General features: G+C 53.6%; 1 protein-coding gene across 6 annotated transcripts in view; it reads right to left on the reverse strand.

The window, feature by feature from the left end:
- Window positions 1-25,163, reverse strand: part of ADAMTS10 (ADAM metallopeptidase with thrombospondin type 1 motif 10) — a 30,056-nt gene that overhangs the window by 966 nt on the left and 3,927 nt on the right. For 3 of the 6 annotated variants that reach the window (XM_054461546.2, XM_063658430.1, XM_054461545.2), the window contains 23 exons: window positions 23,887-24,073; window positions 23,276-23,622; window positions 22,000-22,156; window positions 18,873-19,090; window positions 15,730-15,813; window positions 15,483-15,628; window positions 15,019-15,062; window positions 14,784-14,889; window positions 14,550-14,696; window positions 14,239-14,380; window positions 11,295-11,402; window positions 10,474-10,619; window positions 10,316-10,379; window positions 8,408-8,510; window positions 7,971-8,104; window positions 7,761-7,884; window positions 5,380-5,460; window positions 5,122-5,285; window positions 4,908-5,034; window positions 4,688-4,817; window positions 4,022-4,226; window positions 3,673-3,849; window positions 3,436-3,595 (listed from right to left, as the gene is read on the reverse strand). In XM_054461546.2, coding sequence (XP_054317521.2) covers window positions 3,436-3,595; window positions 3,673-3,849; window positions 4,022-4,226; window positions 4,688-4,817; window positions 4,908-5,034; window positions 5,122-5,285; window positions 5,380-5,460; window positions 7,761-7,884; window positions 7,971-8,104; window positions 8,408-8,510; window positions 10,316-10,379; window positions 10,474-10,619; window positions 11,295-11,402; window positions 14,239-14,380; window positions 14,550-14,696; window positions 14,784-14,889; window positions 15,019-15,062; window positions 15,483-15,628; window positions 15,730-15,813; window positions 18,873-19,090; window positions 22,000-22,156; window positions 23,276-23,622; window positions 23,887-23,974 — 3,202 coding nt within the window. In that variant the 5' untranslated portion in view covers window positions 23,975-24,073. Of the gene's footprint in view, window positions 1-3,435; window positions 3,596-3,672; window positions 3,884-4,021; window positions 4,227-4,687; window positions 4,818-4,907; window positions 5,035-5,121; window positions 5,286-5,379; window positions 5,461-7,760; window positions 7,885-7,970; window positions 8,105-8,407; window positions 8,511-10,315; window positions 10,380-10,473; window positions 10,620-11,294; window positions 11,403-14,238; window positions 14,381-14,549; window positions 14,697-14,783; window positions 14,890-15,018; window positions 15,063-15,482; window positions 15,629-15,729; window positions 15,814-18,872; window positions 19,091-21,999; window positions 22,157-23,275; window positions 23,623-23,886; window positions 24,074-25,163 lie in introns of those variants that run through there. The other 3 variants (XM_054461547.2, XM_054461548.2, XM_054461549.2) reach the window with 3 other exon arrangements.

Consider the following 25,163-nt stretch of genomic DNA (forward strand, 5'->3'; position numbering starts at 1 on the left):
GCACTCCAGCTTGGGAGACAGAGCGAGACTCTGTCACAAAATAAAACAAAAGAAAACAAAAAAACAAACAAACAAAAAAGGAAAAATTAGCCGGGTGTTGTGGCATGTGCCTGTAGTCCCAGCTACTCAAGAGGCTGAGGCTGGAGGATCGCTTGAAGCTGGAGGATTGCTTGAGCCCAGGAGGCGTAGGCTGCAGTGAGCTATGATGGCACCACCACACTCTAGCCTGGGCAACAGAGCGAGACCCTGTCAAACAAACAAACAAACAAACACGACCCAATGAAACAAAAGAAGACAAATATTCCCTTTCCTTTCCATTGTTCCTTTTCATAGCACCCAGGAAAAAATGTCCATTTGGGGCTGTAATCCTCACTCGTTTTCTTTTTTAATAAAGTGAAGATAGGCCAGGCATGGTGGCTCACGCCTGTAATCCCAGCACTTTGGGAGGCTGAGTCCGGCGGATCACGAGGTCAGAGATCGAGACCATCCTGGCTAACACGGTGAAACCTCGTCTCTACTAAAAATACAAAAATTAGCCGGGCTTGGTGGCAGGTGCCTGTAGTCCCAGCTATTCAGGAGGCTGAAGCAGGAGAATGGCGTGAACCTGGGAGGTGGAGCTCGCAGTGAGCCGAGATCACGTCACTGCACTCCAGCCTGGGTGACAGAATGAGACTCCGTCTCAGAACAAAACAAAACAAAACAAAAACAAACAAAACAAAACATGAAGATCTTGAGTCCCAGCTGAGTGGGTGAGTCAGGGTATTTTTCAGAGCATTGTCTGTTTTGTGTGATCATGATGTCTGTTGATGACAATGGATGGATATGGGCTTCCATCTAGCAGCCAGTGATTTATGGCAGGACCTGGGGCAAATTAAGAGCTACAGATGGATTATTATTATTATTATTTTTTGTCACCCAGGCTGGAGTGCAGTGGTGCAATCTTGGCTCACTGCAACCTCCACCTCCTGGGTTCAAGAGACTCTCCCGCCTCAGCCTCCTGAGTAGCTGGGATTACAGGCACATGCCACCACCCCTGTCTAATTTTTGTATTTTTAGTAGATCTGGGGTTTCGCCATGTTGGCCAGGTTAGTCTCAAACTCCTGACCTCAGGTGATCTGACCACCTTGGCCTCCCAATGTGTTGGGATTACAGGTGTGAGCCACCACGCCCAGCCTAATTTTATTTTTTGTAGATACAGGTGTCTTACTATGTCTCTCAGGCTAGTCTCCAACTCCTGGGCTCAGGCAATCTTTCCAGTTCAGCCTCCCAAAGTGCTGGGATTACAGGTGTGAGCCACCTCACCCGGCCTGGGTGGATCATTTTATTACATCTCCCTTCTGGGGCACCCCTCAAGTGAATATATCATTTACATCCCTTGACAGATAAATAAACAAAAACACAGAGGTAGAAGATGAACCCAGGTAGTTTGGTTGCAGTGCCCAGACTAAGAAACTAATTGTTCTCTATCAAAAATAAATTTATGGACCTGGCGCGATGGCTTATGCCTGTAATCCCAGAACTTTGGGAGGCCAAGGCGGGCAGATCACCTGAGGTCAGGAGTTCAAGACCAGCCTGGCCAATATGGTGAAACCCCATCTCTACTAAAAATACAAAAATTAGCTGGTCATGGTGGCACGTGCCTGTAATCCCAGCTACTCAGGAGGCTGAGGCAGGAGAATCACTTGTACCCAGGAGGTGGAGGTTGCAGTGAGCTGAGATCGTGCCACTGCACTACAGCCTGGGCGACAGAGTGAGACTTTGTCTCAAAAAAAGAAAAAAAAATTTACAGCCAGGCTCAGTGGCTCACGCCTGTAATCCCAGCACTTTGGGAGGCCGAGGTGGGTGGATTGCTTGAGGCCAGGAGTTCAAGACCAACCTGGGCAACATGGTGAAACCCCGTCTCTATCAAAGAATACAAGAATACAAAAATTAACTGGGCACTGTGGCTCTTGCCTGTAGTCCTTGGGGAGACTTGGGGAGCTGAGACAGGAGGATTGCTTGAGCCTGGGAGGTGGAGGTTGCAGTGAGCCGAGATCGCTCTGCTGCACTCCAATGTGGGTGACAAAGTGAGTCCCGGTCTCAAAAATAAATAAGTAAATAAGGCTGGGCATGGTGGCTCACGCCTTTAATCCCAGCACTTTGGGAGGCCAAGGCCGGCGGATCACAAGGTCAGGAGTTTGAGACAAGCCTGGCCAACATGGTGAAACCCTGTCTCTACTAAAAATACAAAAATTAGCTGGGTGTGGTGGTGGGCACCTGTACTCCCAGCTACTCAGTGGGCTGAGGCAGGAGAATCGATTGAACCTGGGAGGCGGAGGTTGCAGTGAGCCGAGATCAGGTCACTGCACTCCAGCCTGGGTGACAGCGAGACTCCATGTCAAAAAAAAAAAAAAAAAAAAAAAAAAAATAAATAAATAAAAAAATTACCTAGGCAGAAAAAAATGTATATACTTTTTTTTTTTTTTTTTTTTTTGAGACGGGGTCTCGCTCTGTCACCCAGGCTAGAGTGCAATGGCACCATCTCAGCTCACTGCAAGCTCCGCCTACCGGGTTCACACCATTCTCCTGCCTCAGCCTCCCGAGTAGCTGGGACTACAGGCGCCCGCCACCGCGCCCGGCTAATTTTTTGTATTTTTAGTAGAGACGGGGTTTCACCGTGTTAGCCAGGATGGTCTCGATCTCCTGACTCGTGATCCGCCTGCCTCGGCCTCCCAAAGTGCTGGGATTACAGGCGTGAGCCACCGCGCCCGGCCAAAAAATGTGTATACTTAAAAGCAGTGGTTCTCAAGGGAAGTGATCGATTTTGACCCCCAGGGGACATTGGGCAATGTCTGGAGACATTTTTAATTGTCATAACTTGGGAGAAGGCTGCTACTGGCACCTAGTGGGTAGAAGCCAGGGATGCTGCTAAACATCTTACAGGCTGGCACAAATCCCAGCACTTTGGGAGGCTGAGGTGGGAGGATCGCTTGAGCCCAGGAGTTGGAGACCAGCCTGAGTAACACAGCAAGACCTCATCTCTCCAAAAAACAAAAACAAACAAACAAAAAACCCTACAATGTGCTGGACAGCTCCTCACGACAATCATCTAGCTTAAAATGTCACTAGTGCCTGAGGTTGAAAAACTGATTTAAAGGAAAAATATTCAGGAAATTGTGCTACAGGTGGAGATGAATAGGTACAGGTTATGAAAGTGACTGGGGAAATGTCACAAGTTTGGGTGCACAGAAAGGTCAGGTGCCTGAAACACTCAGCATACAGTGGCACTTAATAAATGCTTGCAGGGAGGCGATGGTGAAGGATGGCCTGGCAGAGACACAGCAACGCATTTCCGAGGTTCCAGAAGTTCTAGAATGAAGTCAGGACCCCCAATGCCCTCTGTGGCTGGCTCTGGCCAGGACCCTCCTGGCGCACCCTGGCTGGTCACCCACATACCTTCAGGGCCGTCCCCGGGGGTTGGGCTGTCGCACTTGGCCTCACACTGCTGCGTGGTGGGCGGCCGCAGGGCCTCGGTGCACTCGTGCGACGCCTGGCCCGTGTGGCTGGTGCAGCGCACCGAGCGCTGCCGCTGCCCGACGCCGCATTGTGCAGAGCACTGCAAGGGGGCACCACTCAATTGCTGCCCCGCAGCCCCTGCCCTGGCCCCCACCCCTCTGGGGCGCGCCCTCCTACCTCACCCCACTCGCCAGCCACCCAGCGGGCCGGGGGACAGCGGCGCAAGTTGCAGCGCATGGTGGCCGGTGGCTTGGCGGCAGGTGAGCAGTGCGCCGGGGGCAGCGTGGCGCGGTGGTCTGCGCTCTTGCAAAGGACCACGCGGTGGCGGAGGCCCGGCCCGCAGCTGGGGGTGCACTGCAGTTGGAAGGGGCGTTTCGTGCTCAGGGTGCTGCCCCAGTGAGAAGTGAGGAGGGAACAGCTAACCTGGAGACCGCGCAGAGGCGTCTCCGTGGACACCCCACCTGGGCATCCCAGTCCCTGCCCCTCTCTGCACAGGGAGTGGGCACGAAGGAAGGGGGCGGCTGACCTCAGACCAGTCGAGAGCCGCCCACTCTGGAGGGCAAGTGGGGCCGTGGCAGGCCTCCAGCACAGGGGGGCGCGGCTGCGGGCATGCGCTGTCGTCCAGCGCCTTCTCCTCCGCGGCAGAGACGCGGCGCTGGCACACGACGGAGCGGCTGCGCACGCCTGCATCGCAGCTGCGGCTGCAGAGCGACCAGTTCCCTACAACCCAGCTGTAGGAGATAAAGGGGTCTGAGCAAGTAAGCAGGGCAGGGGGTCCCAACACTAGAGCAGGGGGCACTATAGCCTACCCCCACCCTTCCAACCACTCAGCCTCATATGGAAACTGGCACCAGGCACCTCCACATTCCACACTTGGGGCATCGTAAGCCTGCACCCAGACTAGGGGCTGAAAGGTGCATTACCCTAAGGAGAAATAAATCTTTGGACAATGCGAGTGACCAGGCAGCGCCATCATTCTGACTCCAGGGCCATGCAGCCTTGACCGCCACCTTGGGGGCACTATTACCTTGGACTCCCCCGTAAGTCCTATAGAACCATCACTGCAGCACTCGGCCCACTGTCACTCCGACTCTGCACTAACCTGGTCCCCACCCCCCTGGAGCACTCGCTCTTGACTCCAGGGAGAACTCTCCTCTCACCCTGAGCAACACTGCCCCCTGGCGGCACTCACTCTGGCGGGCAAGGCTCTGTGTTGCAGGCACGCTGCCTTTTGGGCAGCTTGCTGTGGGCACTGCAGTAGTGGGGGGCGACCGCGGAGCTGTCCAACTGGTTGCGGCACTCCACCGCCTGCACCTGGCTACCTGGGGGAGGGTGAGAGGCCTGCTCAGCCCCTCCCGGCCCAGAGAACCTCAGCCCAGGTATCTTGTGCCTTCCCCCACCCCCGGCCTCACCGCCTGCACACTGGGCCGAGCACTTGGTCCAGGGCGCATAGTGCCAGGAGTAGGGGGGCAGCGAGTCACGGGCGATGGGGGCATTGAAGCGGTAGCGGAGGGCAGGCAGCTCGGTCCGGGCCAGCACCTGAAGGAAGGGGGCGGCAGCCAGTGGAAGGATCGCATTGAGTCTCTAATTCCAAAGGCTGCACCTTGCCCTCAGTCTCCCTGTTACCATGACGATGAGAGATGCATTAATCGGTCCCAGGGCTTCGAGGCTCTGGACCTGGTCTGGCCCCTGTCGCAGCTGAAAGGTGGTCCCAGCCAGGGGCAGACGGTGGGGCTGGGGGATCCCGGGCAGCCCCTCCAGCAGCAGGGACTCCTGCTCTCCCTTCAGGGCTGGGGGACAGTGCAGGGTTCAGAATTCTAGTCATGCTGAAACCGCCCTCCCCACTGACCCCTAATCCTCATCCCCTCCCCACCATCTGCTCACCCAAGTGACTGAGAGAGAGGTTCAGATCCTGGATGAAGATGTGGACGGAGCCTTTGGGAATCCAGACGACATCCTCGTACCCTGAACAGCAGAGCTCAGATGTCACCCACTTGGCATGTCCCCAACACCTGCCTGCCTCCCCTGTCCCCGGCCCATGAGGATAACAGCTGTTACTTCGCTAAATGCACATCTAACTGCACCCCTCCCCCACCCTTGTGAACCAAGTGTTTCATTATCCCCATTTTAGGGATGACAAAACTGAGGCTCAGAGAAGCTAAGGAACTTGACCAGGTTTTACAGCTAGGAAATGGCTGGGTTAGGATTTTTTTTTTCTTTCTTTTTTTTTTTTTTTTTTGGAGACAGGATCTCTCTGTTGCACAGGCTGGAGTGCAGTAGAGTGATCTTGGCTCAGTGTAGCCTCAGACTCCTAGGCTCAAGTGATCCTCCCGCCTCAGCCTCTCGAGTAGCTGGGACTACAGGTGTGAGCCACCACACCTGGCTAACTAAAAAAAAACTTTTTTTTTTTTTTTTTTTTTGTAGAGTTGGGGTCTCCTTAAATTGCTCAGGATGGTCTCAAACTCCTGGGCTCAAGTGATCCTCTTGCCTCAGTCTCCCAAAGTGCTGGGACTACCAGTATGAGCCTGGCCAGCTTTTTTTTTTTTTTTGACAGGATCTCACTCTGTCACCCAGGTTGGAGTGCAGTGGTGTGATCATAGCTTACTGCAGCCTTGACCTCCTGGGCTCAAGGGATCCTCCTGCCTCTCAGCCTCCTGAGTAGCTGGAACTACAGGTGTATACCACCACACCTGCCTAATTAAAAGAATTTTGTAGCTGGGTGTGGTGGCTCACGCCTGTAATCCCAGCACTTTGGGAGGCAGAGGCGGGCAGATCACGAGGTCAGGAGATAGAGACCATCCTGGCTAACACGGTGAAACCCCGTCTCTACTAAAAATACAAAAAATTAGCCGGGCGTGGTGGCGGGCACCTGTAGTCCCAGCTACTCGGGAGGCTGAGGCAGGAGAATGGTGTGAACCCGGTAGGCGGAGCTTGCAGTGAGCTGAGATGGCACCATTGCACTCTAGCCTGGGTGACAGAGCGAGACCCCGTCTCAAAAAAAAAAAAAAAATTTTTTTTTGTAGAGTTTGGCTGGGTGTGGTGGCTCACACCTGTAATCCTAGCACTTTGGGAGGCCTAGGCGGGTGGATCACTTGAGGTCAGGAGTTCCAGACCAGCCTGACCAATATGATGAAACCAGGCGTGTAGTGCATGTCTGTAGTCCCAGCTACTTGGGATGGTGAGGCAGGAGAATTTCTTGAACCTGGGAGGCAGAGGTTGCAGTGAACTGAGATCAAGCCACTGCACTCTAGCCTGGGTGACAGAGTGAGACTCCGTCTCAAAAAAAAATTTTTTTTGTAGAGTTGGGGTCTCCCTATGTCGCCCAGGCTGGTCTCAAACTCCTGGGCTCAAGAGATCCTCCTGCTTCAGCTTCCCAAAGCACTGGGATTGCAGGCGTGAGCCACTGTGCCTGTCTCACTTTTGATGCCAGCGGCCAGGCTGCTTATTATAAAAGCCCAATGGGACTCTACCTGGGGACTGAAACTCACACTCTGCAACCTACTCCTGCCTCACCTGGAACACTCCCTCCCTCTAACAGTGCCTACGGCTTCCTCAGCCTTCCAGATATTTCCTGAGCCTCCTCCCCTCTGGCCCAGTCCCTGGGCTCTCTCTCACTCACCCAAAGCCCAAGCTGGAAAAGGTGCTTTCTACACTCTCTGAATATCCCCTCCCGTAGTAAGCCTTTCCCTGCTAGCACAGAATATTCCTGCAGCTCCTCTGGCTCACAGAGGATGGAACGTGATGCTCGCTTCCACCCAGATGTGACATGAGCTCCTCCAGGAGGCAGAGGAGACAGATTCAGGCTCTCATCTCCTGAGACACTCTTTTTTTTTGAGACAGAGCCTTGCTCTGTCGCCCAGACTGGAGTGCAGTGGTGTGATCTCCGCTCACTGCAACCTCCACCTCCCAGGTTCAAGCAATTCTCGTGCCTCAGCCTCCTGAGTAGGTGGGATTACAGGTGCTTGCCACCACGCCCAGCTAATTTTTGTATTTTTAGTAGAAACAGGGTTTCACCATGTTGGCCAGGCTAGTCTCAAACTCCTGGCCTCAAGTGATCCTCCTGCCTCGGCCTCCCAAAGCGATGGGATTACAGGCTTGAGCCACTTCGCCTGGCTGAGCCCCCAGGACTTTTGGGGACTCCTGACACTCCACGGGGCCCCTGGGGTCTGAAGAGTTAGTGATCCCAGCTACTGCACTGGGATCAGCTCCACCTGCAGCCAGCTGGCCCATGCAAGGAGTGTGGGAGGGAAGCTGGAGACTCTCACCGGCCCCAGGTGAGGCTGGGCTGAAGACGCCCTCGATGGTCTCGCAGGCACTGCCATCACCACCACACACTCGGCACTTGTCTTCTCGCAGGTCGGAGCCCAGGACTCGGTCGCAGCCCACGTGCTGCATGGAGAAGGTGTGAGTGAGGTGACCCCCTAACCCACCCCCGCTCCCCAACCCCTCTCCACCTCCCTGGGAGTCCCCTCCACCTTGCATTCGCCACTGACGCAAATGTCCACCGTGTCTGGACGGCAGGGTGTCCCGTCCACCACAGCTGCCGCCCTCTCCGTGTAGAAGTTGAAGCCTTCCGCTAGGCACGTGAGCGAGCAGGCCTTCACGCCCCCTGGGGGGCATGGCCCCGTCACACCACGGGCCAGGCCACCCTGGAATTCTTTGCTCGCTCCCTGGGGGAGTGAGGCCAAGAGGGACAGACCCCAGACCCAAGAGGAAGGGCAGCTTGGGCAGAGGGAGTGGGGGCTCCCAGCGTCACGTTGAACCCCCATGGTACCGTATCCCAGGTACTCTGGCTCCCTCGGTGGGGACAGGGCTCAGGGCAGACCCCGGGATGCTGCATTCATCCACCTGCTGCTGGACACTCCCACGGCTGCCCTTCACGGCCCCACAGCCTTCGGAGTCCCACACTCACCTCCCCGGTACGTTTTCCACGTGTAGAATTTCCCACGGAAAGGGACGCTGTCAAATTCAGAACACTGTACTTCTCTGAAGTCCTGGGAGCCAGGGGGACAGTCCTGGGGGCAGGAGAGGAGAGATGGAGGGAGGCCAGGCTTGGCGGGATGGAGTCAGAGCAGAAAAGTGGTGCTCAGAAAAAGATGGGCTGGAGGAGGGAGGCTAGAGGCAGGGAGGCCAGGGAGGAGGCTGTGGTGGTCTGCGTGAGACTAGGCCTGGAAGGTAGCCTGGGCAGGGCATGTAGACACATCTGGGATAGGACTGGATCCCTCATTAGAGGTCTGAGGGTGAGCTGGGCAGGACACACCTGGGTTTCTGGTTCCAGGTTATGGAATCTTTCTTGCTTGCTTGCATTTTTTTTTTTTTTTTTTTTTTTTGAGACAGAATCTCACTCTGTTGCCCAGGCTGGAGTACAGTGCATGATCTTAGCTCACTGCAACCTCCATCTCCTGGGTTCAAGCAATTCTCCTGCCTCAGCCTCCCGAATAGCTGGGATTACAGATGCCTGCCACTATGCCTGGCTAATTTTTGTATTATTTATTTATTTATTTATTTATTAGACAGAGTTTCACTCTTGTTGCCCAAGTTGGAGTGCAATGATGAAATCTCGGCTCACTGCAACTTCCGCTTCCCAGGTTCAAGTGATTCTCCTGCCTCAGCCTCCCGAGTAGCTGCGACTACAGGCGCACGCCACCACGCCTGGCTAATTTTTTGTATTTTTAGTAGAGACGGGGTTTCACCAGGTTAGCCAGGCCGGTCTCGAACTCCTGACCTCAGATGATCCACCCGCCTCGGCCTCCCAAAGTGCTGGGATTGCAGGCGTGAGCCACCGCACCCAGCCTAATTTTTGTATTTTTAGTAGAGACGGGGTTTTGCCATGTTGGCCAGGCTGGTCTTGAACTCCTGACCTCAGGTGATCTGCCTGCCTCAGCCTCCCAAAGTGCTAGGATTATAGGCGTGAGCCACTGCGCCTGGCCACATGGAGTCTTTCTTGAGAGAGAAGGTCTGGAAGGGATCAGGGTTTATAGAAGGTGCTAGCATGTGGATTCTCTGAAGACCTGGGTCCCCCCAGCTGGGAGGGTGAAAAGTCCAAAGCTCTCACTGCCCTCTGAAACACCCCCTCCCCAGTAAACTTCTTACTGCTCACTGGTGGTCCCAGGTGAGGTGAGGGCACAAGCAGAGGACAGACACCTGTCACTGGGTTTGGTGAGAGGAAGCTTCAGCTACAACTTTGGGGGATGACAGAAGGCAGGGGTAGGACTCTTCTGGGGAAGCTGGGCTGTAAAGGGAGGGGAGAGACTGGATGGTAGGGGGTTGTGAGGGCCAAGCAGTGATTTCAAGGTGGGGGCTTGTAGTCTAAATGTAGGAGGAAGAGAGCTGGAAGGAGCCAGGTCTTTAAGGAGGAGGGGTTGGGGACAAGGTGGTGGGGGTCAGGGAGAGGAGGGAAGAGAGGGCTGGCGGCTGCAGGTTCCCTAGGAGAGGCAGCAGGTGTCTGGATGAAGCACTCTGATAGCTTTTTTTTTTTTGAGATGGAGTTTCGCTCTGTCACCCAGGCTGGAGTGCAGTGGTACGATCTCGGCTCACTGCAGCCTCCGCCTCCCGGGTTCAAGCGATTCTCCTGCCTCAGCCTCCCGAGTAGCTGGGATTACAGGCGCCCGCCACCACGCCCAGCTAATTTTTGTATTTTTAGTAGAGACGGGGTTTCACTATGTTAGCCAGGATGGTCTCGATCTCCTGACCTCGTGATCCGCCTGCCTTGGCCTCCCAAAGTGCTGGGATTACAGGCGTGAGCCACGGTGCCCGGCCTCTGATAGCTGTTTTTAATGCTTCCTCCCCCCACCCCTCAAGGGGTTTGGGGGGAACTCACATCCGTGTTGCAGGAGCGGTGCCGCCTTCTCTCACCCAGACAGTACTTGCCCCCGATGGTTGGCCTGGAAAGGGTGGTGGGATAGGAGAGGGATGAGGCAGAGGGCGATGGGGGCAGGGGTCGCGCTGCCCTCCCTGGTGGGGGTCCTGAGGGCTGACCTGGGGCTGTCGCAGTGACGGCTAGAAGAGGACACGCCGCCGCCACAGGTCCGGCTGCAGTCGCCCCACGGAGTCCACGGCCCCCAGGCTCCGTCCACACCCTCTGGGCGCGACCCAAAGGGGACACAGACCCGCTTGTAGCACCACTGGGTGGGAGGAGACAGGAAGGAGTGAGTCCAGCCCGGAGGACACTCGCGGGTCCCGTGCGCCGTTCCTCACTCCAGGCCCCAGCCAGAGAGATATCAGCCTCTCCGGGATGAGGCTGGAAGGGAATGGGCAGAGGCGGGGTCTGAACATGCAGACAGGGTCAGGTTACGTAGGAGAGTGGTCTGGGAGACAGACAAGGTACAAGCGAGAGGCGTGGCCTCAGCACAGGGTGCTGAACGGGGAGGGGTGTAGACAGGACCACGATAAGCGTGGAGACGAGGTGCCGCGTGGCTTCAGGCCGGGGAGTGGGGTCTACAGGCAGTAGGCGTGGCCAGAGCCGAGGGCAGCACAGGGGATGGGCGTGGCCAATGAGGAAGAGAGCAAACAGTAGGCGTGGCCAGAGCCGTGGGAATCATTACACGGTGGGCGTGGCCAACGCGGGAGGGAGTAAACAGTAGGCGTGGCCAGAACCAAGGAAAGCATAGACGGTGGGCGTGGCCAACGCGGGAAGGAGCAAGCAGTAGGCGTGGCCACAGCCGAGGGAGCACAGATGGCAGGCGTGGCCAATGTGGGAGGGAGCAGATAATAGGCCGAAGGACAGGCGGGTAGGCGGGGCCAACACGGGAGGTGGCTCAGGGGGCGTGGCCCGGTTTGGGGCCCTGGCCGGCGCTCACCCCCTTGTCGATGGTGTGCGTCTGGCACAGCGTGCCCTCGGCGGCCGGGATGCTGTTGGTGATGCACCGGTTGCTCTTGCTCAGGCACCACAGCTCGCTGCAGACCTCCTGCGGGCCGAGGCGCCCGCTCAGGCTCGCCCCCCTCCCTTCCTCCCTGGGGCAGCCCGCCCGGCTTGGGAGGACCCAGATGTCCGGCTCACTGCGGGTCCCGGAGCAGACAGCCCCGTACTCCCTTCCTGGCTCGCAGTGGGTCTTCGTGAATCCCCTTGCGGGGCATGGCCCGTGACTTATTCTCTGCCAATAAGCTCCATTTATGGAACATCTTATACATGCCATATACCCCTTTAGGCAGTACTACCCCATCTTACTGGGAGAAAACCAAGCTTCAGACAGGTAAGGTCACGTGCTAGAGGTCACACAGCTACTAAGGGAATAGCCTGGAGTTTAACCCAGCTCTTTAATTCAGAGTCTGTACTCTAACGAACTTTGCAATTCAGCTCCTGTTGCCTTCTGAGTTTCTGGAAGGAAACCTGGGACCTGCTGAGGAATGAACAGGAAGGATTTGGGGTTCTTTTATGGGATGGGCAAAGTAGCCGAAGGGAAAGTGGTGGTTCTGAGAAATCGGCCTGGATGATGACTAGGCCAACGGCCTCATCTCTATTTTTTTCCAGCTGTTGGTTCTCTTTGTTCCCCCGTCTAAACTGGAGAAGCCCCCAACACTTTTAAGCTATGTGGAGGGGTGGGAGTTTGGGAGGGGACAATGCCAAGTTAGGTCTGTGTGGGACATTCCTCTCTTTCTCCAGGTGAAAAATCAGCCCCACCTTCTTCCCGTCTGAATCCTGGATGGGCTGGACTAGTCCCAGGGACTCACTCTGACTCTTAAAGTCCAGGTTAATATCCCTGGAGAAGCCCCACTGAGTTCAAGTGAAGCAAAATCTCTGACCCTCTTGGCCCACATCCTAAGCAACCTCCCAAGGTCTTTCCTCTAAGAAGTAGGTGGTCCTTCTGTAATTATCAAGTGTAATCCCCTCTTTGAACCCAATTCTTGTAAGCTTTCCAGATGTGGGACTGGATCGATCAATGGCCGCAGGAAAGGACCCTTCCTAGGTCAGCCCCTGAGAGATACCTGTACATATGTGAGAAGCTGGAAGAGTTGTTCTCAAATACATTCTCCCTCAGAGGTCCTCTAGATACTTTGCCTTCTGCCTTATAGAGGACATTTCTCAGCTAAAAACTCAGACTGTGTCCTCCTGGCCATATCTAAAAATATCACACCAGTCCAGTCACAATCCCACTTCTGACACCTCTTCAAGATAACGATTTCAGCCCTGCTTTTGTCCTCCTCTCCACGAGGAGGCAGTGTGGCATATTTGAGTTGTGCAGAGACCTCAATTCTGCTACTGACTTGCAACATATTTCCCCTCTCTGGGCCTCAGTTTACTCATCTACAAGATGGGCAGCCTAATGCCTGTCTTGCCTATATAAATGGCTATGAGGCACATGACAGGATAGATAAGAAAGGACTTGCACCAATGCCATTATGGGGTAACAATGACCACCGCTATCTCTGGACCAGGCACCAGGCTGAACCCTTTACATATATTAACCAGTTCACATGAAGTAAATAAATCCGCCGTTGCCAAGATGGCCTGAAAGATGTTCCTTCAAAAACTAAAAGGAAGGCTCAATTCAACATATAGCTGGTGCCAGCCCAAGCTTGATATTTTGACAGCTCCTCCCCTCCCCTGCCCCTTTGTAAAATTTAGAGAGTCATGAGAGACCTGGATTTAAATCCCAGGTCTGTCATGGTCTCAAACTGTGGCCTTGGACAAGTCATCCTCCCTATGCTATGCCTCAGTCCCTTCCTCTGTAACTTGGGGGCTAACAGGATTGTCAGGAGTTTAGATGATGATACACAGCACATGCTTAGCACATAGTGAGAGCTCAGTAAATGTCAGATACCATGATCATTGTTAGGATACCTGGGTCACAGCAGATGTTGAGGAGTAGCTTCGGAATTCTTTAGGAATTCCTTAGAGGGTGCTGTAGTTACCAGCTAAGTTAGGGTGTTGGGGGGTATCAAGGGTGGAATGTCAATGAAATAGAAATTGTTCCAGGGTTTGTCTCTGTCTTGCAGTGGAATGGAGGGAGGGCAATTTGGCAGCTGCTTGCCCTCTGCTTTGCATTAACATGGCATCACAAAAACTCTGATCCTTTGAGTTGTGATGGTGTGAAGAACTGGGGCTGAGCCTGGGCCCCTAGGGCTGAGATTGTGAGGAGCTTAGGGGTGCATTTAGGGAATCGAGGCAGGTGGGCAGAGGAGGAGCAGATCCTGGCTGAACCCTGGTGGCTGAAGCAGGAAGCCAGTAGGTCTTCAGCTTCCTGGGGGGAGCTGGGAGTGGGACCCCCTGCCCCCAATGCCCTTCTCTATGCACAAATGGGGCTTTGGGAGTCTAAACCTTGGGAAAGAGTGGGGAGAGGTCGAGAGGCTCAGAGCTCCTCCAGACAGGGAGTCCCTGGAAGGTTCTGTCTAGTTCTTTGCCAAGTAGGGAAGATGGCTCATCCCTAGGGAAATTATTTCCATCAGGACTGGATGTTTAGTTAAAAACTGCCTTGTGAGAGGTCTTGAGACTTTGATCCTGCTGTAGCCCACAGGGGGTGTGATGTGCCAGACAGAAGGTGGCCCCCCAGCCCAGCCCTCAAATCAGGGGTCTGGAGAAGCAGGTGATCCCATTTTTGTTCTCAAGCACTGTCTGATTGCTTGGGACATTTTGTACACTCCATGCACCTCTGTCCTCCCAGGTCCCCACGGGGGCTCGCCTCATCCCCCTTCCCGGCTCTCCCACCCCCCAACTTCCCAGGTGGGTGCCCTGGTGGAGTTCCCTCCCCCAGCCCCAGCGGCCCCCTCCCCTCCCAGGAAGGAAAGCAGGAAGACTCTCTCTACCCCGTATTTACACTGACGCGATTTGACTCCATGCTGAAAGCGGCATTGCTCATCTGCATCGTAGGCTTGGCCCGGCGCCACTGTCGGGTACACAAAGTCCTGTCTGGGGGGCCGGTTGTTCAGGCAGAGCCCCAGGCCCGAGCTGCCTCGAGAGAAAATCAACTGTCATGCTAGGTGGCTGCAAGTCAAGAGCTCAGGAGCCCCAGCTGGATGGGGGTCCCAGGGAGCATCCCTGATTTCTATCGTCTCCCGTGCACCCTGCCCCACCATGAGTGTGACCCGCTCTGAGGGACACCCAGGTGCATCCTCACTCTAGAAAGCTGGTGATGTAGTCACGGCTGCAGGATGACCACACGAATGGGTTGGTCTTCATGGTAATGTGGGCAGCCATGAGCTTGGCTGGGTCCTGACCACGGGCCCCACAGCTGTTTCCAACGCCGTCATGATTCATGCCGAATCTGGGGAAAGGGGTGTCGGCTCTGCCGGGTGCTGAGGGACCCGCCCAGCTCTTCCCGTCCTCCCCCTCCTGTGTGCCCCGGCCTCACGTGTGCCCGATCTCGTGGGCAATGGTGAACGCTGTGGCCAGGCCAATGTCCTCATTGACGCTGCAGCTTCTCTCGCGCTCACACATTCCGCCCACCGGGGCCAGGCCTGGGAGGATGGACATGTGGGGATGGGGCTGGGAGGCTCAGGACGGTGCTGGCTGGCCCCATCCACCTGCCAGGTCTCACCCCAGCCCACTGCCTTCATAGGTGCCTGAAACCTACGGGGCTCGAGTACCTAGTGTGCCGCAGGGTTTGTTCTTGTAGATGCAGATGTCATAGCTGTAAAAGGAGACAGGGTCAGTGAGGGGGCTGGGCTGTCTCCTTAAGCCCTGCTGGGCTGTCTCCCTAAGCCCTGCTGGTGCCACCATGCCCAGCTCTGGGGGTTGAGTCCTGCCTTGGAGGCGCCATCTGCCTCTCACCCGAAGCTGCATACAGGAGTGACTGACCACATGAATGAATGAATGCATGCATGCATGAGTAGGAGAATGAGTGAATGAGGGCATCGGTGCCCAAACAGTTCCAAACCTCCCTTACCCATTATTCTCAAGCAGCCCCTCCCTATCCCTGGCTCCCTCATGGGCGGCCCAAGCTTCTCTGCTCCTCCTGACCCCAGCAGAAGTGATCTCTGTTTGGACTCTCACGGTTCCCTGGACCACCTGTTTTCTCAGCCCCAGTCCTAGACCTCTCCTGTCCCCTCACCGTGTGATGAGCACTGCTGTGTCATGGTTAGCCACACCGTTCTCTGGAATGGCATTGCCATGGCCGCTGTGGTTCACGATGGATTTCTGCCATTTACAGAAGCTGTCCAGGGACTTCCCGGCATGGTGGGTGATCTCCAGAGTGGGCTGGGGATGGACAGAGGGAAGTGCGTGGGCACCCACCACCCAGGGGACGGCAGGACATGCTGGAATGAAGGGGAAGGGGAAGGGGAGGGAGCCCCCCGCACCTGGTCCTCCGTGAGCAGGATGAGGCGAGTTACGAGGATGTTAACGGTGCTTCCCAGACTCGAGTCCTGGAAAAGTTTGGCAACCTGACCTCCAAGAAACAAGAGAGACCGAGTCTTAAGAGGAGCCCAGGGTAGAAAATGAAAAGCAAAAACAATGATAACAGCTTGCTTTCATCAGGCACCTACTGTGTGTCAGGTCTTAGGCTAAACCTGCTATTAGGGTTTTTTTTTTGTTGTTGTTAAAGATGGGGGTCTTGGTATGTTGCTTAGGCTGGTCTTGAACTCCTGACCTCAAGTGATCCTCCTGCCTGGCCTCCCATAGGGCTGGGATTACAGGTGTGAGCCACCACGCCCAGCCATGCATCAGTCTTTTCATGAATAGGTACTATTTGTTGTTGTTACTATTTGTTGTTGTTGTTGTTCTTTGAGATGGAGTCTCACTCTGTTGCCCAGGCTGGAGTGCTGCGGTGCAATCTCAGCTCACTGTAACCTCCGCCTCCCGGGTTCAAATGATTCTACTGCTTCAACCTCCCAAGTAGCTGGGACTACAGGCACACATCACTATGACCACTTAATTTTTTTTTTGAGACAGAGTTTTGCTCTTTTTGTCCAGGGTGGAGTACAATGGTGTGATTTCAGCTTACTGCAACCTCCACCTCCTGGGTTCAAGCGATTCTCCTGCCTCAGCCTCCCGAGTAGCTGGGATTACAGGCATGAGCCACCGTGCCCAGCCATGCCCGCCTAATTTTTGTATGTTTAGTAGAGACTGGGTTTCACCATGTTGGCCAGGCTGGTCTTGAACTCCTGGCCTCAAGTGGTCCTCCTGTCTTGGCCTGGCACAGTGCTGGGATTACAGGTGTGAACCACCATGCCTGGCCATGCATCAGTCTTTTCATGAATAGGTGCTATTATCATCCCCAATTTACAGATGAGGAGACATGCAAAGGGAGGTTAGGACATAGCTGGTAGGTGTCAGAAGTGAGACTCAAGTCTGGATTGCTTACCAGAACATTTCTTTCAGACTCCTCCAAGCTCAGCTTATCTACTTGTCCCCCAACCCCTGCTTACCCCACTGACTGCCTCAAGCGTCTTTGCCCAGAGGCGACCTGAGGGATATACATGTCTGGATTCATTCTACAGCTGTCTGAAGGTACCAATTTGCCCATCACCGCAGGAAAGTAAAACTGTGAGGGCAGGAGGCTCTGGAGACAGTGGTCAGAGGAAAGGAGGAAGCAGCCCCAGGGATGAGTTGGCACAGAAGACAGAGGCCAGGCTGTGCAGGGATCTTGGAGCCCTGAGTAATCATTTCCCTGTCTGGAAATCCCCAGAATTTTTTTTTTTTTTGAGATGGAGTCTCACTCTGTTGCCTAGGCTGGAGTGCAGTGGCGCAATCTTGGCTCACTCACCTCCACCTCCCGGGTTCAAGCGATTCTCCTGCCTCAGCCTCATGAGTAGCTGGGACTACAGGTGCCCGCCACCATGCTCAGCTAATTTTTGTATTTTTAGTAGAGACAGGGTTTCACCATGTTGGCCAGGCTGGTCCCGAACTCCCGACCTCAGGTGATCCACCTGCCTTGGCCTCCCAAAGTGCTGGGATTACAGGCGTGAGCCACTGCGCCAGGCTGGAAACCCCCAGGAAATTCTGAACACCCTAGGGAGAGAGGCCAGGCTCAGGCACAACAGAGTGCCATCAGGGACGACACTACACAACATTTTGGACCCTCTGCCTGTCTGCTAAACTTTTTGTTTTCCCTTTTGCTTCAGTGAAACAAGAACACCATTCATCAAGCCCTTACTATGTGCCAAATAGCCTACCTGGCTTCCCTCCCACCAATCCTTACTCTCTAGGGTAGCTGTCATTATATCTCCATTTGATACAGTGGTATGCTGAGGCTTAGAGAGGTCAAGAATCTTGCCTGAGATCTAGGATTGAAATGGACTATATCTGAATGTGGGTCAGGGAGGTCAGCCTGTAGGAATTTATAAGTAGGTGCTTGTGCAAGAATGCTGCGTGAATACAGATGTGTGCCTGTGTGTGTACTGCTAACCTCAACGAGTACCTGTGAGCTATCTATCTATCTATCTCTCTATCTATCTCTCTCTCTCTCTATCTATCATCTATTTATTTTGGGACGGAATTTCCCTCTTGTTGCCCAGGCTGGAGTGCAATGGTATGATCTTGGCTCACTGCAACCTCTGCCTCCCGAGTTCAAGCGATTCTCCTGCCTCAGCCTCCCAAGTAGCTGGGATTATAGGTGCCTGCCACCACGCCTGGCTAATTTTTTGTATTTTTTAGTAGAGACAGGGTTTCACCATGTTAGCCAGGCTGGTCTCGAATTCCTGACCTCAAGTGATCTGCCCACCTTGGGCGTGAGCCAGTGTGCCCAGCCTGTGTGTATTTTTACACACAGCAAACACTTACATGCCACCTACTGCATGCCGAGAACTGTTCTACATGCTTTATGAATGCACTGGATCTACCTTAGCTTTATAAAGTAGGTACCACAATTATGCCCATTTTACAGATAGGTAAGACAAGGCAGAGAGGTGAAGTAACTTGCTCAAAGGCAGATAGTTAAAAAGTGGCAGAGCACAAATTTAAGCCCAGGCAGGTTCCCTCTGCCCCAGGGCACCACTGCATCTAGCCACTGTGCTTATGCTCTTTCTCCTCCTTGTTCATTGCCATATGCAACCAACCAACCTTCCTTCCTTCCTTCCTTCCTTCCTTTTTTTTGACAGAGTCTCGCTCTGTCACCCAGGCTGGCGTGCAGTGGCGTGATCTTTGCTCACTGCAAGCTCCGCCTCCCGAATTCACGCCATTGTCCTGCCTCAGCTTCCCGAGTAGCTGGGACTACAGGCGCCTGCCACCATGCCCAGCTAATTTTTTGTATTTTTAGTAGAGACGGGGTTTCACGATGTTAGCCAGGATGGTCTCAATCTCCTGACCTTGTGATCCGCCTGCCTCGGCCTCCCAAAGTGCTAGGATTACAGGCGTGAGCCACCGTGCCCGGCCTGCAGCCTTCCTTTCTACCCCTGTCCCCACATCAGGGATTGGGGTGGGATGGTAGCCACCCCCTTGTCTAACACTGGAGGCTGGCTCCAAGTCCTCAGGGCTGCGTGCCCAGGGAGGGGAAGGCACTTACAATGTTCATGATGGCCAGCACATACTGCTCCACATCCCGGCGCCCGTGATAGGCCACCATCATCTTGTCAGCCACCACCAGGGTCTCCACGTAGCGCTCTCGGCTGACCGATCGCTTCAGGCCTGGCTGGCCACGCTCTGTTTCATTCCCCAGCGGCCTGGCAGGCGGTGGCTTCAAGGTCCGCAGCCACCATGGCCGCCCTTTCCACGGTTTCTCATCTGGGGAACCCAGTAGAGCAATTAAGCCCTGCCCTGCTGGTGGGATGCAGAGCTGGTGGGATGCAGAGTTGTTGGACAACTGTCTTGTCCAACCTCTGACTGGCTACCTCTCTACCTAACAGTCTGGACAGACAATTTCTGCTCATTCTGCTGCCTTCTCTTGTTGTCCAGCTACCTGTGTGATGGTCTGTCTGCCCAATGGGCTGCCAAACACCTCATCGTTTTTCTTCTTCTTTTTTTTTTTTTGAGATGGAGTCTCATTCTGTCACCCAGGCTGGAGTGCAGTGGTGTGATCTTGGCTCACTGCAACCTCTGCCTCCCAGGTTCAAGTGATTCTCCTGCCTCAGCCTCCCGAGTAGCTGGGATGACAGGCATGTGCCACTATGCCTGGCTAATTTTTGTATTTTTAATTGAGACTGCATTTCACCATGTTGGCCAGGCTGGTCTTGAACTCCTGACCTCAAGTGATCCACCCGTCTCAGCCTCCCAAAGTGCTGGGATTACAGGTGAGAGCCACTGTGCCCGGCTGCCTCATTGTTTTGTCTGTAGGGCATCTTGGCAGTACAATCTCTATTTTTTTGTCAATGTCCTATTATCTGAGAATATTGTAGTCTACCATGATGTCACTGTCCCACTGCCAAACTATTGAGTTGAATAACAGCCTGACTTCTCCCACTGTTGGTTGTATGGCTGTTCTACTGCCTGTCTGCCAACCTGTTCAGCTACCAGCCTGCCCCACTGCCCAAATGTCCAACTGAACACTTGCATGACTGTCCCACAGCTAAGCTGGTTGGTTGAACCACTGTCCCATGATGACCAGCATGATTGTACAATCCACTGACAATTCCACTGCCTGAATGGAATGGTGTGAACCAGCCTGTTTTGCAATCTGAACTGTGTGCTTGGACAATGTGTTGTTCTTCTAGCTGAGCAACTTTCCAATCAATGCACTGCCCAATTAGATCAGTTAGTTCTAACTGCAGTGCACTGCAGTTAGAACAATCATACTGCCTGGTGTACTACAACCAGATGGTCTCATGGACCACCCAACTGTGACATCGTATGTCATATACCTTTTTTCTGTCTGTACTGCCGACTGTGGCTGTATGTCTACCACAGCATCCTACTCATAGAGTACTGGATTATATACTTAATTCAATATCACACTGTTCTACTTTTCCATCTAACATTCATTTGATTTTCTTTTTTGAGATGGAGTCTCGCTCTGTCACCCAGGCTGGAGTGCAATGGTGCAATCTCAACTCACCGCAACCTCTACCTCCCGGGTTCAAGTGATTCTCCTGCCTTAGCCTCCCTAGTAGCTGGAATTACAGGTGTGTGCCACCACGCCTGGCTAACTTTTCTGTATTTTTAGTAGAGATGGGGTTTCGCCATGTTGGCCAGGCTGATCTCGATCTCCTGACCTCAAGTGATCTGCCCATCTCGGCCTCCCAAAATGCTGGGATTATAGGCGTGAGCCACCGTGCCTGACCCTGATTTTCTATATATATATTTTGAAACAGGATCTTGCTCTGTTGCCCACGCTGGAGTGCAGTGGTGTGATCAAGGCTCATTGGAGCCTCAACCTCCCTGGCTCAAGTGATCCTCCTGCCTCAGCCTCCCAAGTAGCTGGGACTACAGGAGCACACCACCACACCTGGCTTATTTTTTCTATTTTTGGTCGAGATAGTGTCTCACTATGTGGACCGTGCTGTTCTCAAACTCCCGGCCTCAAGTGATCTTCCCACCTCAACTTCCCAAAGTGCTAGGATTACAGGTGTGAGCCACCATGCCCGATCTGACCTGGTTTCCTAGCAGTACGATTGTGTTGGTAAGTATTTTGTTGGTATATAGCTTTCCTTCTCTCTCATTTCCTAAATGCCTGATTGTATGACCATCCTCCTACCAGTCTGATCGTAAATCTGGCTTTTGGCTGTGTAACTGCTGGATACAACCACCACATTGTCTAACTGTCTGATCAGATGATAATCCTAGAGAAGGAATGGTTTTATACCTGAATACCTGTCTGGCTGTCTTACTCAGTGCTGGGCTAGGTGACTATAGCAGGGATAAGATTATTCCATAGCTCCACTGGTTCACTGTCTGAGGATATGTCTCTGCTGTCCCCTGGATAGAACTCCCTATTTTTTTTTTTTTTTTTTTTTTGAGACGGAGTCTTGTTGTGTCACCCAGGCTGGGGTGCAATGGCACTATCTCTGCTCACTGCAGCCTTTGCCTCCTGGGTTCAAGTGATTCTCCTGCCTTAGCTTCTCGAGTAGCTGGGATGACAGGCATGCGCCACCACGCCCGGCTAATTTTGTATTGTTAATAGAGACGGGGTTTCACCATGTTGGTCAGGCTGGTCTTGAACTCCTGACCGCAGGTGATCTGCCCACCTCAGCCTCCCAAATTGCTTTGGTTACAGGTGTGAGCCACCGCTCCTGGCCTGATTTTGTTTTTTTTTTTTTTTTTTTTTTGAGACGGAGTCTTGCTGTCACCCAGGCTGGAGTGCAGTGGTGCGATCTTGGCTCACCACCCCTCCACTTCCTGGGTTCAAGCGATTCTCCAGCCTCAGCCTCTGAGTAGCTGGAATTACAGGCACCCACCACCATGGCTGGCTAATTTTTGTATTTTTAGTAGAGATGGGGTTTCTTCATGTTGGCCAGGCTGGTCTCGAACTCCTGACCTCAGGTGATCCGCCCACCTCGGCCTCCCAAAGTGCTGGGATTATAGGTGTGAGCCACTGCACCTGGCTGGAACTCCGTAATTATATCACTGTGTCCCCTTCTCAGCAGCTCCATTCTTCCCCTCACATAACTGCCCGCTGACTTTCTGGATAAAAAGACACTGCTGCCTCAAGGGAAAGATACTGTGTAGCCCTCTGCCCATCCCCAGAAAGACCGATGTACCTCTCACTCCACAGGCTGTGTCCAGGTGGGGGTGACGCAGAGAGGAACGCTTGTATACCACATGTGGTCCACTTTCCTCCGGGCCCCGAGAACCCTTGGGCCCGCCGTGCAGGGGCTCAATCAGGTACTCTTCCTCGTCTGCCACAATCAGGCCGTGCTGGGTTTTGAGAAGTGGGACAGAAAGCTCTCAGGATCAGGTTCTGGAGCTTAGGACCCCTGCGACCTTCTCTCTGTCTTTATGATTTCATTCTTATCAGGTTTATTTTGCTATTTCTTTTTTTTTGGCATAGGTAATTAGTATCCATGCTATTTATTTATTTATTTTTATTTATTTTTTTTTTTTGGAGACAAAGTCTTACTCTGCTATCCAGGCTGGAGTGCAGTGGTGCAATCGTAGCTCACTGCATCCTCAACTTCCTGGGCTCAAGCGATCCTCCTGCCTCAGCTTCCCAAGGAGCTGGGACTATAGGAGCACACCAATATGTTTGGCTAATTTTTTAATTTTTAATTTATTTTTCATAGAGATGGGGTTCCACTATGTTGCCCAGGCTGGTCTCGAATTCCTGGCCTCAAGTGATCCTCCTGCCTCGGCCTCCCAAAGTGCTAAGATTACAAGCATGAGCCACCATGCTCAGCCTCTAATTTCTTTTTATTTTAAAATTATATATATGTGTATGTTATGTATGTATGTGTATATATACACATACACATATATAATTATATATTATATATATTTATAAAATATATATATATATATATTTAAAGAGACAGGGTCTTGCTCTGTCACCCAGGCTGGAGTGCAGTGTTGTGATCTCAGATCACTGAGACCTCCCCCTCCTGAGTTCAACTGATTCTCCCACCTCAGCCTCCTGAGTAGCTAGGATTACATACACACACCACCATGCCTGGCTAATTTTTATTTGTATTTTTAGTAGAGATGGGGTTTCACCATGTTGGCCAGGCTGGTCTCGAACTCCTGACCTCAAGTTATCAGCCTGTCTCACCCTCCCCAAATGCCAGGACTACAGGCATAAGTCACCGCACCCAGCCTCTAATTTTTTGAGATTGATGTTCAGCTCATTAATTTTCAGCCTTACCTAAGGCTATACATTTTCCTTTAAGTACTGCTTTGGCTGCATCCCCAAAGTACTGATTCGCTCAAAACACTTTAAAAATGTCCCACTATCATTCCTTCTCTGCCCTCTATGTAGAAGTGTTTTTCTTAACTTCCAAACTTGTGGGCATTTCCCCCCGCTTTCCAGAGTCCTCAGCTCACCAGGCCTCCACAGGTGCTGATGGCCACATGGGAGCTGCTGGCCTGGCCCTGCAGGTGACCAGCGTAGAGGCAGTGGGGCCGGGCGGCCCTCTGCCAGGCCAGGCCCTCCCGTGTCCAGTACTCCACGGAGATGTGCCCTGCCAGTAGACGGGAGCTGTGGGTCAGGTTCAGCAGGAAGTGGGTGCTGGGCGAGGCCACTTTGTAGAAGAGGCGGGACTCGGCTGTGGCCCCCGTGCCCCGGCGCTGCCTCCGGGGAGGAGGTGGCGAGAAGGCCAGCAGTGCCCCATTGTGGTCCACGCGGGTGGGGAAGGCGATCTCATAGCTCTCCAGACTGGACAGGAACTCATCTGTGGGTGAGGGTCAGAGGCCTGGGGTGGGCCCTGGTTTTAGTGGACCCCTGTGTCCTGGCTGTTAGGCTGCTGGAGCAAGTGATGCTGGCCTCACTGACCCCCAAAATCCAGGGAGTTGGCTGCAAGGCTCCCGCCTATTGACCCCAGGGCCTTCCCCCATTAACCCCCATTCCAGCCCCCTGATACCTCTTTCTGTTGGAGCCCAACTGGTCTCTTACATTTTTCGCTCCCTCCCCACCGCCACCACCAGACTTCCCCTACCTTGAGACCGGAAGGCGTGCGTGACCTCGAACATGAGGCCCAGCCCCAGGGCGAGGGCCCAGCGGAGGATCTGGCAGGCGGGAGCCATAGAGGCCACGTGTCCACATGTCTCTCCCCAGCCCCGGCTGCCGGCAGCCCCCACAGTGCCGCCTCCCCTGTTCACAGCCTGCGCAGCATCACCGGGCTCCTGGGAGGGGGGAGCCAGGTAAGGGGGCGCCTGGTCCCGCTGTCCAGCACAACCAATGCCAAGGCCAATCATGGCCAAAGCTTTTCACCTGACTCTGAAGATTCTGAATGCATTTTCTCACTCAGTCACTCCCCTCTCCCCACCTCCCCTTCCAATCCTTCCTACACTCCTACAAGAAGACAGGCAGGGACTGGGACGCTGGGAGTACCTCCTATGTGCCAGCTACTGGCCCTAGTTTTCACACCACTGCATTTCTGTTCTTTTGTTAAGAGACAGAACGTTGCTCTGTCATCCAGGATGGAGTGCAGTCTTGTGATCATAGCTCACTGCAGCCTCCACCGCCTGGGCTCAAATAATCCTCCTGCCTCAGCCTCCCAAGTAGCTGAGATTGCAGGTGCAAGCCACCACACCTGGCTAATGTTTTTGTTTTTTTGGAGAGACGAGGGTCTCACTTTGTTGCCCAGGCTGATCTTGAACTCCTAGCCTCAAGGGATCCTTTCACCTCGGCCTCCCAAAGCACTGGGATTACAAGCATGAGCCACTGCACTCAGCCCACCATATTTCATTTCCAAAATAACTGAGAAGTCATGGTCATCACACTCTTTTTTTTGAGATGGAGTCTCACTCTGTGGCCTAGGCTGGAGTGCAATGGTGCAGTCGCGGCTCACTGCAACCTCTGCCTCCCGGGTTCATTTGATTCTCCCGCCTCAGCCTCCTGAGTAGCTGGGATTACAGGCACGCGCCAACACGCCCAGCTACTTTTTTGTATTTTTAGTAGAGATGGGGTTTCACCATGTTGGCCAGGCTGGTCTCGAACTCCTGACCTCGCATCACACTCGTATCCCTCATCTTTTTATAGATGAGGAAATAGACTCAGGAGTGATAGAGTTTGTCGTGGGTCACATTGCTAGAAAGTGGTGGAAACTGGGTTCATTCATTGGGTTATAGCCTCCGGTGGAGGGTGGACGGGGGCATGAGAGCCAGGCATGCTAAGGATAGCAACCCCTACTTGCCCTAGCCCTGTGGGGTTCCATCTCTTAGGAGTGACAGATGATAGTCAAGTGAATGGAGAATAGTTCAGATTGTGACA

The sequence above is a fragment of the Pongo pygmaeus genome, chromosome 20, assembly GCF_028885625.2.
Source record: "Pongo pygmaeus isolate AG05252 chromosome 20, NHGRI_mPonPyg2-v2.0_pri, whole genome shotgun sequence".
Classification (NCBI taxonomy): Eukaryota; Metazoa; Chordata; class Mammalia; order Primates; family Hominidae; genus Pongo; species Pongo pygmaeus.